We start from the raw sequence: 14,380 nt of genomic DNA, 5'->3' as shown, positions 1-14,380 counted from the left end.
GAATTGAATACCAAGTATATATTTTTTACTCGTATCGGTATAAAATTATCCGAGTATCCAAGTTCTATTCTATTTACAAGCAGAGTCGGTCCCAACCGGTTCTTTTTAATTTTCCATACTGGCAGTACTGAAAGGTCATGATTCGAATAATGATGCCCCAGCGTTATTCTGCCAGTTAGATAGAAAAAAAATCTGTGAACGATACTGAACGATTTCGACAATGGTTCTCTGATTTATTTTAGTTGCCAGAATAAATAATCTCACATTCATCCCAAGCAAAAAAACTTGCTTTTGCTGCGGAGCATATTACTGCTGTTGTATAACTAGGTTCACAGTGACGTGCCCAATGAATACACTGATTACTTGGACAAGTAAGTCCTCGTTATGTAAGAGTTCGCGATGCCCAAACGTCCCATAACAGCTATTACCCATCGCTGTGGTATCCTTCGGCCTGAAAATCACTCACGCATAATCGACCGGTTATTTAATTGAAATCGGGGCGTCGTCCCGGGTTTAAGCTTCGGTTGAACTTAGTACTGACAAAATTTCCATAATTTTTTATTTGACTGAGAAGCGTGTTGGATCTTGAGCTATTATACAAATGCTGCTTATACTTACTCATTTTTTCCTTCTTGTTTTTAAAACTAGCTAATCCAGATTCGCTTATATCATAAAATGACGAATCTTTAATGATAGCATATAAAATGCTGAAATAGTTCAGATAATTATTTTTCGATTGGTGGAGAAGGGGATATAATTTGGCGGAAATTCTGAATAAATGACAAAATCATACGTCTATATATAATTATATAATGTACATATTCGTAAAAATAATACTTTATACCTAGGAATATACATAGTTAATATAAAAAGTGGAATAAAATTGTAATACTGTACGATTGTCGGTAAAAACTGCGCGGATTAGATTCCAAACGTAAAAAATATTGTGAAATAATTGCAAAATCTAGGTTTCGATATACCGTGTAGAAATATTCTTACATTTCGCTTTGCGAAAGCTATGAAATTTTCCAGTGGATGAAAAATTTATTTCAGAATTGCGTAATCCATCAGAAACAATCGGAAATTCATAGTGAGTTTATTTGTGATATAAGTATAATTTTTCGCCACAATAAATCAATTTTTTATTTTTTTTGGGGGAAAATCATATTAATTGTAGATTATTTACATGCAGAAGAAATGCCATTCTCCAGAGAATTGATTCAGAGTAGATTCACCTGACGAATACGCGGGTACGTACATGTGGCTTGTAAATCACAGTATCAACTTTAACAAATTGGAATCTTATATAAGTCAGACCGGAGGTAATAGCGTCGATAATAATAGATTTTTTTATTCCATCAAAATGTAAAATCATCAAAACTATTGGCGGTCAGTAATAAACTTCCTTCATTTCGACTATATTCTTTGCCGTAAAATTGGCTATGTAACAAAAAAAATTATCACCGCTAAAAGATAGTAAACTCACGAAACATAGTGTTTAAAATAGCTGAAAATATGATGCATCTACGACTAAGGAACCAAATGTAAATGAATTTTAAAATGCCAGTAGAAAAATCAACTGAAACACGACCATTCTAAAGCTGTCGAAGATTCTTTCAACTTGTACTTATTCTTTATACTTGTAATTCTGCATTGTGATTTTTGTACCAGCTTTTTTCCCCGGCAGAGAATTTAAACGCCCAGTTTATAGGCATTTTGATCACGTTTTAGAACCTTTGCCATAGCTACATCAACTAAACACGATCAGTAAATGAACACATCACCATTCCAGGGAAAGTAAGCACTGGTTAATAGCGTCGTTTCTATCCGGACTGAAGACGTGTTCATTTATTGTTCATGTATTCACCCGATCTGAAGTAGGGTCAATTTGAAATAAAAAAATTTGTTTCAGTGAGGCCGTAAGGAGCACAGCTTGAAGACCCGCAGCTAAGCCGGATGTACCTTTTGGACGGGTCTTCTTGAAAGCGGTATGTCAGAGTTCTGTTTCCGCCTTTGAACTTCCTCCTTGTTGGTTTTCTCACCGAGTCCCGGGTCGTTCCAGTCCTGGACCTCCCCATCGGCCCAGAGATCGTAGATGAGAACGGATATCAAGTAGACGGCGAATGTGATCCAGAATACGGTTCTCCATTCGCTTAGCGTCTGATTCGGAGTGAGAACGCCGACAGCGTAGGGCGCGGCAATACCGGCAATGGCGACAATCGTTGTTGTCATTGCGGTCAGAGAACCCGAGTAGTTGGGACTGAGGTCAAGACCGTTGACCATGGTGCTCGGGTAGATGAAGCCCATCAGACCCATGCCGAGGGTGAAGAGGGTGACGACGATGGTGCGATCACACCCGGCGTAGGAAGCGCCTACGAGGAAACCAGCCGGTCCAGCGGCGGCGATCGTAGCGCAGACCTTGCGCAAGTTCGTCCTTGAAATCTTGTCCTTCTTTATCATCCAATCGGCGATCCAGGACGAGCCGATTCCACCGAGCCACATCGCGAGCAGAGGAAGAGCGGACAGGAAGCCATTCGTCTGTATCGAGAACTTGAGGACGCTGCTCATGTACTTCGGAAGGTCGGTCACCATCGTTTGAAACCCGAAATTCTCGCCGACCTTGCCGATCATCAACGCCCACATTGGTGCCGAGGTGAGGATCCGGCGCCACGGTGTCGCCGCGGTCTGTTTGTGGGTGTGCTCGCTCATCCTTTCGCGGAGGAACTCTTTCTCTTTGTCACTTATGAAGGGGTGAGTGTCCGGATAGCTGTAGCAGAGTACAACCCAGACCGGGAACCAGAGCGCGCCAATGCCTCCGAAGAAATAGAAGACCACAGGCCAGCCTATCGAAAAGTTGTGGATCAGGACCCCGGAGAGCGATGTTCCCAGCACCGTTCCAACCTGCATTCCTGACATCACCACCGTGCTGATCTTTGACCTCTCTTCCGGCGGCGCCCATTGAGCTACGAGCGAGTTCGCTGCCGGGAACGTCGTTCCTTCACCAAGACCCATTAGTACGCGAAGAACTATCAGCCCAGTCGCGTCGAAGGTTTCAACCACCAGCGGTGTCAGCATGGTGAAAATCGCCGTTGATAGAATACCGATACCCAGAGTGTACTTCCCTCCAAACTTGTCTGCTAGTATTCCGCCAGGTATTTGAGTGATTATGTAGCCCCAGAAGAAACTCGACAGTATGATACCCTGGAACGTAATTTACCGTCATTATGAAGTTCTTTGTCATTAATATCGTTTGAAAGGACGAAAGCACCCATTTTGCTCCCGCTTTCTAATGATCCATTAGTCATCATGGATAAAAGACATATAAGAATTCTCGTACGTTGTAAAACGAATAAGGTTGCTGCGTCGATCAACATTATTTTAAAAATAGTCCTGTTTCAGACTTTAAACTGAAAACACGTATCGCTATTGAACGCATTTTTACCACCGTTTAATTTTATTTTCTTTACTTACCGCTGACGTCAAACAGTGACTTCGACATCGCTGATTCGCTGTCGCGTTGATTGACACGCCATCACCACGGAATACAAATTGTTTGAAACGAATGATCTCATCAACTTGGTTAGGATTGTAAAACTTGTCAGATTTTTATCTCATCGCGAAGTGTTCAACATTCTCACCGAGACACACTTTTGACTGGAAACGTCCATCGAATAATTCCTTAATCGAGGGATGAAACCAATACTGTAATCGGGAATCTTACCTGTGTGTATTCATCCCAATCGTAAGTCCCATTTCCATTTGAGCTCGAGTGCACCGTTCCCTCTGGTGCTGGACAAGTGTCGTCTAAAATGGTGAAATTCGATGATGTCTTTACCCTGGAAACCATCTTGGTTATGGCCAGATTTAGGCAAATTCGCATTGAGAATGCGTTGGATACCGCCAGGCATCCCATGACCGCGAACACCCATCGCTGTGGCACGTTGGCAACTGGTAACAGAAACGGAACTTCGATTAATCTCCCTGAATTTGTTGGGATGATGATGTAATTTGATGAGCGAAACATATCGGACGGATATTGTTCAACGAATTTATTCTCGAAACTGTTCAATGTCAAATGAGTACCAATAAGACGTAGTGATCTCTTCCAAAAACTATGCAGATCATTTCCATTAGTTAGCAAAGGTCATCTTTCGTCTGCAGGGCAGGCGTTGTATTGGGGTCATCAACCCAAAGCTAAAAGTAGGAAGGCGACTCTGCTTACACAGAGTTCGCGGACAAATTCCAATAACCAATTTTCGTTAGTAACACGATAAAAAATAAAAAATAAAAAATCGAAAAAAGGGTAATATGGTAAAAGCTAGTGGGTATAGTTTCTCACGATCCTACAGGAAGAGGTATTGAATTTTATAACAGTGACATACAGACAAATGAATACGAATGCACGTTATCTCTATATTTGGTCTATGAATATGTTGGTAACTAATTTAAAACAAAAACGAAATATTGCGAGAGAAACATGTGCGGCAATAGAAAAATCCTGCTCTCATCTGCTGGTGGACTAATTTCTGCTGACATTAACACTTGTATTAAAAATCACTGGGCTAAAATATTGTATTAGTGTTACGTAAACTATGTAGATGGAAAATTATAAGAACAACTACGACGTCCATATATATCTAGCAGCGAAAGCGCGTCCGTAATCTACAATGCAGTTCGGGTGATTGGTGGCGGTCAGTGATAGACACTAAACGTCGATTACTTTATTGTAAATAGTGCGTTGTCACCTCGTCTTCTTTTTGACCCTCCTGACCTTAATCCTGAACCTGCTAAACTGATACTTCCTTATATATTTGTGAATTTTTTTTCTTCAAGAAGCTCAAAAAAGATTAGAAGCAATGCCCGATCCAGTTTGGGTTTGAGCTTGAAAATTTTTACGGTCAACACTAGAGATCTTTCAGAATTTTTTCAGATTTTTAAATTACGGAACAAGACGTGTCGGGTTTCAAGTAATAAGTGAACAGAAATCGATTCCAAAAAAAAAAAAAATAAATAAAAAAGTCAGGAAAAATTCATGGTAAAGTTTCAGAGCTGGTAGAATCGCATATCGTTTGCATTAAATTTTGGAGACCAAGACGGGATTAAAATGTTCGCAATCTGATTTGAGGAAATATATAATATACATGTCTGATTATACGATACTGAATCGGTGTGAACGCACATGAAACCGGTTACTTGAAAGTTTAATATCCAAGTCCTAATTTCATCCTTGAAGCCTTGTTTGAAAAATGAAAAAGAAAAAGAAAGAAGAAACATTGCGCAACGTACGATATTCAACGCGATTTATCATCGTCGCGATGTCGAATTCTCGCCGTGTGATTTCCCCCGTAAATGCCACATGTCAATTTCGCAAGCATAGGTATACAACACAGCCAAGTGCCAGTTAACTGCCTCATAACTTACCTAACTTCAAGGCCAATGTCACATTTTATCCAGTTACCCGCCTCCTAACGATCATCTTTATCATCGAACAGTTGCGTTAAGTTTCAGGACCCTTAACCTCGATCGTGATTTACAGTTCTTTTGACTCGCTGTCAGTCTTGACCGAATTTATAGAAAAAGAAGAGAGAACAAAAAAAAAAAAAAAAAAAAAAGCAGACATAACGGTTCGTCGCTTTCTCTTAGTTTCGCCATTCGTCAATGTAGTCTCGTTGCGAAATAACCTCATAAATCATAGCATATCACGAAGTAGAGAAAGGTTGTGGATTAACATCATACATACATAAACGCTTCGTCGCATTGGGGTCGAATTTGAGAAAAGAATAAAAGGAGTTGAATTCCATCACGTTAATGTAAATTAAATTATCGAGATGGAGAGGTTTTTGTTTTTTTTTTTTAATTTTTTTCGCACAGTTTGTAATTCACACGCGAACGCGATTAACCCTCATCAACTCTCGTGAAGTAGGAATGTCTGACTAGCGAGTTGAAATTTTTTGTCACTCATGGTAATGATAATGATGATGATGATGATGATGGTGGTTTGTGACAGAGAATCATTATATTATATAGATTATAATAGATTACATACGAGGTCGAGAATTCTTATTCATCAGAGAATCATTATCGCCAAACCTACTCAATCCATGTGAGTCATTCCAGTGTAAACGTATGCACGACTTGTTGTTACGTCGAATTTACAATCAGTGCGCTTGCTTGAGCATCCGAGCCCATGTATATCAGTCACGTTATCCGCTACTTAGCACCAAGCATTCCGCTTTACTAACAACACTAAATCATTCTTAGGGATTGTTCTCTTCTCTTCTCTTTTCTTTTCTTTTATTTATTTGGAAGTAATAGTGGGTCAGAGACAAAGTCGAGGCCCATCCGTTTATCCGTCCTTCGACATATTTATATACATAGGTTATACAATGTTCTTAACGTTGATACGAAAATTTCACTACTCCACTGAAACTGCAAGCACAATGACGGGCAATAAAATAAAAACTAGTCGACCGGAAGTTTAATGACTTATCAGAACGAGCAGATGATGCCTTTTAATTGGTGCAGGAAAATTCTTTCGTCCGGGATGTACAACTTTGGATGTGCAACACGTGTGATAGTTTATCTCTTCGTAATGTGTCTGCATTTAATGATATAATACAGATTTGTTTGTATAAAACACACGCGTGATGGAATTAATCACAAGATAATATTTTAGTAATATGTATAACAACAGAGTGATTTTGCATCAGAGGTTGAACGGGGAAAGGCATTCCTAACAATAAGATTCATTCGACAAATTGTACAAAGGAAAAACAGTCACGTCGTGGAAAGAACAAAGAGAAAAAACAAAGAACAGTCATTTGCACGGAGTGCCGATCGGTAAATTTTAACATTTTCTACGCAACAAAAATGAACGAGGTTGTAGTTGAGGTTTTTTATGAATTTTCGATGGGTCTCTTTTGCACGAAATTTCAATATTTTCACTCGATGAACAGTGAATTGTTGTAATTAAAATATTACGAGAATAATATCGAATAATGTTGAAGCTTCTTTAAGATATTTCGATCACATTCCCATTGGCTGAAGTTGTGTTTCAAAATCATTAAACGACTGGAAAATAATTTTCGTTGTATTAGAATTGAAATAATTCGAAAGGATTTGAGTCTAATTCGAGAATTAGTCAGAATCTGAACTTATTCGACAAGAATAGAATATCCTATCTCATTGGTTGGAAAATAAATGAAACATTCATTCGCGTTAATGTTTCATCGCTTATTGCGGTTCAGATTCAATTCCAAGTACGAACATATTTTACGTCCTGTATTTGCAGTCTACAATAAACGGCTTTAAGTGTTCATACCGAGCACGAGACTTGCGTTCAACAGACATTCAAATCAGCTCTAAGAATGCCAACAAGATTAAATGAAGAATGTGAATGCATACCTTTGTAACTGTATGATTGTTATTAAGCATTTTTAGAACTGATGTTAATCTGCGGTGAACTCGAGTCTGACACAAATATAATTCAGATATGAATCAATGGTAAAAAGATGAGTTAAAAAATGAATCATCAATTAAACATTTTTTTCTTCAATTAACTTTTCATTATTTTCAAATGTTTAATTTCAAAGTCTAACGCGTTTTCAAACGTCTTTCAATCGGTATTAAAATTTTGGAATAATCCTAAATTCGTACATAGTGCGATCGGTATAAAAAGCTTTTGTCTACGAAACACAAAGATGACTAGAAAAAAGTGTAACGCGACTTCCTGACGGAATGGATGTCTGTTATATAGTAATTGCCGACTGGCAGCGTTAGGTAACCTTAATTACGCCGTTTCGCCTTCCGCCTTCATCACCTAGTACGTAGAAAAAATTTGTATGGAAGGCAACGCACGAATAATATTTCACCAGTCAACTTGTCTTTACACGAATGAAATTAAACAAATGGTGGTATATTAATTCATTGCTACGAACGAATGGTTACGTTGATAAATCTTTGCAAAGAAGAAAAGAAAAATCGGTACCTGCGTAAGTATAAAAATAAGAATATTAAACAGGGAACTTTAATTGGAGGCAAAAAATGCGAAATAACTCGTTGGTTTGCACAGAGGAGAAAAAAAAAAAAAAAAAAAACTAGTAAATAAAAATTGCGGTCAAACGAACGATCGACACAAAGGACAAAATGAAAGAAGAGTTACTTGAAAACGTCTAGCGAGTTGTAGAACGAATTTTCTCAACATAAAAAGTTTTATGCAAGTCGTAAAAATCTTTACCGCAAGTACTTTGCTTATACAATGCGACTTGAGCGTGTTTAATCCACGTGGCATTGATAGCACATTGTTTTAAGGTGATAAAAATTGTATTACTATAATCACGGTTAGCTTATTTAAATTTTACTGTTTCAAAAATTTAATCAATAAAATTCTGTTTGCCTATTCAATTATGTCTACTGTACTCGATCGTAAAAATATCGTTTATCAGATGCCAAAACGTGACTTTATCAAAAAAAAAAAAAGATAAAAGTTATTTTCATCATTAAACCAACGTGAGTCAAGAAGAAGATGAAGTAGTTTTACTTGTTTCAAGAACAGTATTAACTTCAGCGAAATGTTAATAATAATTCGGGTTAAATGAACCAATAAAGCTTTAACAGCTTCTTGGAACACGATATACCTGATTTTAAACGTATACAATTCGTTGAGCGTCGAAAGTATAGCTTAAAAGATACATTTATACACTCGCAAATAACCTGTAATTAAGCTTGGCAAATCTGCCTGCACGAGCAATAATAATTTCTGTAACAAGTGTTTAAATTTACTCACTCGTCGAAACATTGATTAGCACGATTGTACGGATACTGTTTACTTTTTTTTGACTTTCACCTTAAGAAATTACATTTAATCCTCGTGCGTTTCAACATCTACCGTTGTTATTATTATTTTTATTATTATTAATATACGTCTCGTAATTTTTTAATATATCGGAAGTATTTTAATAAATTCGAGATGAAATCAACATAGTTTATCGGGTCTTGATGTAATTACAAATTTGTAGTGACGGTAAGGAATTCAATTGCCGGTAGACGAAATAAAGATTGTTAAAATTTGTATGAACGATGACGAAAATGACAATTGAGATTCTTGAAATTAGTTTGAAATGGCGAAAAAATGCAGTTCAAGTTCAACGAACGTAAAGTTGTCAAACAGAAAGGAGAATACGAAGCGAAAAAAAGTTACAGGCTTCAAAATAGATGAACAATTAAATAATGGCGTAAGAAAATATTTTACTTACAATAAGTTTTCCACGTGTGAAACATCTTCGGGATATTCACGTGACTGTCGAATTATGTGTCTTAGATCGATTAAATAATCCAGCACCGCATAATTTAAATTTTACTCTAAAGGTAGAATTGAAAGTTGAAAATCATACGAATTGAATGAGAAACACGAAACATTCACACTCGCGAGATACGAATAAGAGAAATGTAAAATTAATTCCGTCACAAAACACATGTAATTTATAAATTTTCACTCATGAAATTATGAGAATGTTTTATGTAGTAAATCGAAAAACTAAACAGAAACAAATAAATGATAACGGGGACGACTATTGATCAGCTCATCACTCGAACGCTGTTGCGATTCCGAATGAGATGTCAAACGAACTGAGACAGCCTTAAAACCTGGGTTCATACACACACGTGTATGTGCACATGTGTAGCATTATGCCCATGCCGTTCGAGTGGTACCTGAGTTATTACTCACAGCATGTACGATGTGCGGGGCTCTGTACGACGAGACGTAAAAAGTCGCAATACCGTCGCACCGGCGTTGATAGTCCAGTGAAAATAGATCCGAATTAAAAATATTGGGGATACAATGGCTGCATTGTTGCGTGGAGAAAGGCTTTCCTCGTACCCTGGGGAACTCAAATGTGAAGTGATTTTTGAGCTGCTTAGCCGGGGTCTCGAGAAAAGGGATAAATTTTACGTTTTTTTCCGTTTTCCTCGAGAACTGATACCGACAGATGAAAAATGACTCGACCATCGTGCAGAGCGGAAAATTCTGCATCGAATTATATCCTCGTACGTCGGGAACGGAGTTGGATTAACAAATTGAGAAAAAAGAAATTCTACTTATCGACGGTGTCTGGGGAATTTTGGTGGAATAATTTATCTGCATAAGAAAAAAGATACTATTTTACCAAAATTCCCCAGATATTACCCGTTTTTCATCTATCGATGGCGGTTTTTGAGGGAATCAGTAATAAAAAAAAAAAGAGGCAATTTTTCCTGTTTTTTCGCAACGTCGGATGTGCAGATCAAAAATGGTTTCAAATTTTTATTCCTGAGGGTCGAAAACCCGTGTATGTAACACAAAAATCCAGCCGTATCCCGAATATTTTTAATTCAGACTTTTTTTTCCATGCAGCTTTGAACCAAGGGTTGTTTTATTAATTATAATGCAAAATCATCACTTCGATTACAATATTTAATAATTATTTAAATTTTGTAGAATGATTACCTTCGTTGCTTTGTATTTATTTATACGTAACCGAGGATGGTATATTTTTCGAAAATTTCATTACGTCAAATACTTTTCCCTAACCCGATTACATTTATGTTGTAATAGCGACAAAATAACTATAAATTACAAATATTCCGGCAAGAAATAACTTGTTGCAAACACATTTATGTTTCAGTTTCTCGGTGCAAGTGATCAGCAAGATGATGAAAAGACGTGTCTAGTGATACAAATTTATCTCGAGGTTAACGTAGAGCGTAAAACTAATGTTCAAATATGTACGCAGCTTAACACCTGCTTATTGTTATTACATCCCACTCGATATCGTTTTACGTTTCTCTGTCACGCGGTTTTTATTTTTTATCCTCTTCTACTTCTTCTTCTTCTTCTTCTGCTTCTTTTTCTTTGCAGATAATTACAGTCGTGCCTTCGCCTTGATATCCATACATTACGTACGTAGCTCAATTTTAATCCTTCGACAATCCTGAATTTTACAACATTCTTTTTTTATCCGTCTAATTTTTTTCCTTTCTGCAATTCCTTCTCCTATATCCGTGAAAACTTTTCTCTCGTCTGAGAAATTCGATCATTCATTCAATCGTTCATTGTTCTAAACTTCTTTACTCGATTATTTATTTTTTTAACTTGTATCAAATTCACTTGTTCAATAATAATTCAATATATTTACTCATTGATCTGCTCGCTATGTTAAATGAACCGTTTAATTCACTCATTTGTTCGATTCATTGGAGATTATTATACGGTTAAAGAACAGTGCAATAGATGTATAAAAAAAAATTATTTAAATGAGTACAGACACGATTTGTGATTATTCGGAATTTTCTAATCTCGCGAAATAATTCTCCTTGATTCTTATCTAATCATATATCACGTCTGCTTGTCTATTAGTGAATATTAATCGATGTCGATTACCTTCAAATAAATATGCCACGTGATTTATTCATATGGCAATAAATAATAATAATAATAATGATACCATCACGTGCCTACGCCTATGACGAAACAAATTCGGCGTAGTTAGAAACTATCAAAGTTTAATTAGTTTACGAATAGAGTAGAATTGTTTTTATTGTTACGCTAACAGACGATTGCTCACAATGACGAATGGAGTAATTATCTGCAAATCGCCTGGAACTAAATTTACGATGTTTTTCATTCGTCAATGTATGTAAAGAAATATAATAATACACGTATGGAAATGTCAAAGTCTCCAAGTTTTTAAAGTTCAATCTGACCGTTACATTAAGCGCTGTTGTTCCAAATCGTCGAAACTTCGGATGATGAAATATTCCGAATGCAATGGTCGTTTTGAATTTTGAAAATTTAGAACTTCAATTTTAATTTGACTCTTACACCTTTTTACAAACCCTCGAACTTGACTTTCGGTTCATTCGTCAATTATGATTAGATATGATTTAACTGTTTTTTCGAAACTTATTTTCGATATTAACATCGCGATGTTCTGTTTCACCGTTATTTTTCCTTTCTTCAATATCTTAGCAACAACAAGAAAAATTTTATTCCATCGCACGCGGGTGAATTGGCAAGAGGGATATGCTGGTCGTCGAGTTTGTAATCTAATCACTTATCCGGGATGTGGCAGAATCGCGCTAACAATGCGGGAGTGGAAATCCCACAAGCACACGCGCGTTTCAAATGGCGTACGAAGAAATTTCATGTCACTGGGAAGACCGTGATTATGAAAAAAATCAGAAATAAAGCGTTTGATACAAAGAACAGCGCAAAAGAAAAAAAACATCTAAAAAAAGCCTGAACCTTGACCTGTTTCAATGTAGAATAAAATCGGTAATAGAGTTTTGTAAATCAATCGATAAAAGTAACTCTGAAACATGGATGAAAAAAAACAAATCACGTTTGTATTATCAAAAGTATCTTGATGCAAATGTAGCTAAACGGAAGAGAAAGTGAAACTAAAAAGCAAATTAAAAAAAAAAAAAAATGTAAAAATTTTTCAGATTTTCTGCAGAATGTAATAATCTAATTACGTGATATAAAAATATTAAAGGAAAGTTCTAGATTTGAGATCCAACTAAGTCTCGCTTTGTTTCCCTGCAATAACTTCATCGCTATTCTTGCGGTTTTCAGTTCAACTGAAATCATAACGACAACGATGCTATTATCTCGTGCGTTTATACTTTGAATTATCAGCTTTTCTTATAATTCCCATGTTTTGAATTAATCTTGAAGGCTTGCGATATTAGCGAGAGACTTGGAGCCTCAGTTTCCGATACGAGTAGAAGAAGTCTATTGTGGTCAGCCAAACGCCTTGCGACATACGATTACAGTCCTGTCACTTTGTTGAATGTATCAATTTTTCTAGAACCGATGTAGCAAAATGATGTTACGGTAAGTCAAACTGTAAGCGATTTGCTACGAACGAGGATATAATACAACAGTCATCGGGATAATGGCCAAGGTCAAGGTCAAGGTCAAGTCTACATTCTCGCAGCATGATGAAAAATCATGATCGTTCATTTGTCAAGATTGGATCGTGATATCTTTTTTTACCATCTTGTTGTTGGTCGTTTTTTTTTTCTTTCTGTTATTCAAAGTTTCTTTCAAAGGATCGCCATCGAACGGACGAAGTTCGAAAGCATTCGTTATACGTATTTCTACATCTACACTATTGATTTCTTCCACTTCGTTAACTTTAGCGATGTGCACGAGACGATAAATTGGGACTCGCTAAACTCTCTGATGATATTATATTTTTTTTTTTTTTCTGAACAAATTATGCGACACTTGATACCTATATTTGTCAAATGGGAAATACACGCTACGTTTACAGGGTGTTTCGAAGTAAACGCTCCAGTATTTTGGGTTGCCTACCAATGAGGGAAACAGGCCTCCCAATTCATAAAAACTTTTCTTTATATGAAATATTTTTATGTCGATATATTTAACTGTAACATTCATGCAAAAATATATTTCTTGTACAGCACACGAACCTATGCTGTGCAAAAAAAATAATACACGCGCATATGTACTTGTATGTTTCGTGTCGCATTTTTCCAAGCGAGAGCTATTAACCGGATGTCAATTATCAAGCCGAGATTATTATAACCGGTCATAAGCTGGAATGGTTTATAATTGTAACAGTGAATAATTAGTCAGTAAAGGCGCAGTTAGAAATAAAAGCAATTTAATTGTTACAAAGTATGATGCAGCGATGATATTTATTTGTATTAATATTTACAGTTCATCGAACGATTTTGATGTCTATCGACAGAGAATATTTATTATTATTGACTCTTATAGATGATATTTTGTCACAGTATATTTATTATTGGGCATAATTTCGTTATCAACGATGGATTTCAAGTTAAGGGGACCCGGTGGTCTAGAATTTTCGAAAAATCGATTTTTTTTTATATATATTTTGAAAGTGTAGTATCTTAAAAATATACTGTGAAAATTTGGTAATGATATTCACAGTATTTCAAGTTTTACAGCTCATCGAAGGTCGGCTCCCAAGTAAATGAACAAAACATTGAAAAAAACGAGTCGTTTTCAGACTCGTACTTTTAACTACGCGCCATTTTGTCAAATTTTTTTTTTTTTTATTCATTCTAGTTCCTGCGATAACTATACTTGTACTAATTAAACATCCGTCTTTTTTTTATATCAGTTCAGAGGGAGAGATAAATCACCACCAACTCGTCAGGTCCATTTTTTTGGAGAGCGGGACTTCAGCGCCATTTTTCTAATTAAAAGAAAAAAATTTTTTTGCCTAAATTTTCATTTTTGTTTAGTTGATAAGTAATACAATAAGTTTAAAAAAATTTGAAAGCATTAGTCATTATCTTCATAAGGAAAAAATTTTTTTAAAATAGCTTAAATTTGAGAACGCTT

At 36.3% G+C, this 14,380-nt stretch overlaps 2 protein-coding genes across 3 annotated transcripts in view; one reads left to right on the top strand and one right to left on the bottom strand.

The window, feature by feature from the left end:
- The window catches only part of LOC124186464 (endonuclease III-like protein 1), a 37,841-nt gene extending 26,145 nt beyond the window's left edge, over nt 1-11,696 (top strand). The window contains exon 5 of the mRNA XM_046578211.1: nt 10,665-11,696. The gene's annotated coding sequence lies outside the window, so the exon portion shown is untranslated. The remainder of the gene's footprint in view (nt 1-10,664) is intronic.
- On the bottom strand, nt 1,030-9,632 carry LOC124186458 (putative inorganic phosphate cotransporter). Of its 2 annotated transcripts, none has more exons than XM_046578203.1 (3): nt 9,255-9,632; nt 3,722-3,948; nt 1,030-3,201 (listed from the first exon to the last, which is right to left on the bottom strand). In XM_046578203.1, exons 1-3 carry the CDS (start codon nt 9,277-9,279, stop codon nt 1,948-1,950), a joined length of 1,506 nt encoding a protein of 501 aa, XP_046434159.1. In that variant the 5' UTR covers nt 9,280-9,632; the 3' UTR covers nt 1,030-1,947. The 2 variants fall into 2 exon arrangements, with proteins under 2 accessions (XP_046434159.1, XP_046434160.1); XM_046578204.1 differs by lacking the exon at nt 9,255-9,632 and adding an exon at nt 4,084-4,394.
- Nucleotides 11,697-14,380: the final 2,684 nt, after the last annotated feature.

Source organism: Neodiprion fabricii, chromosome 7 (genome assembly GCF_021155785.1).
Source record: "Neodiprion fabricii isolate iyNeoFabr1 chromosome 7, iyNeoFabr1.1, whole genome shotgun sequence".
NCBI classification, from domain to species: domain Eukaryota; kingdom Metazoa; phylum Arthropoda; class Insecta; order Hymenoptera; family Diprionidae; genus Neodiprion; species Neodiprion fabricii.
This window is presented reverse-complemented; position numbering and strand designations above follow the sequence as displayed.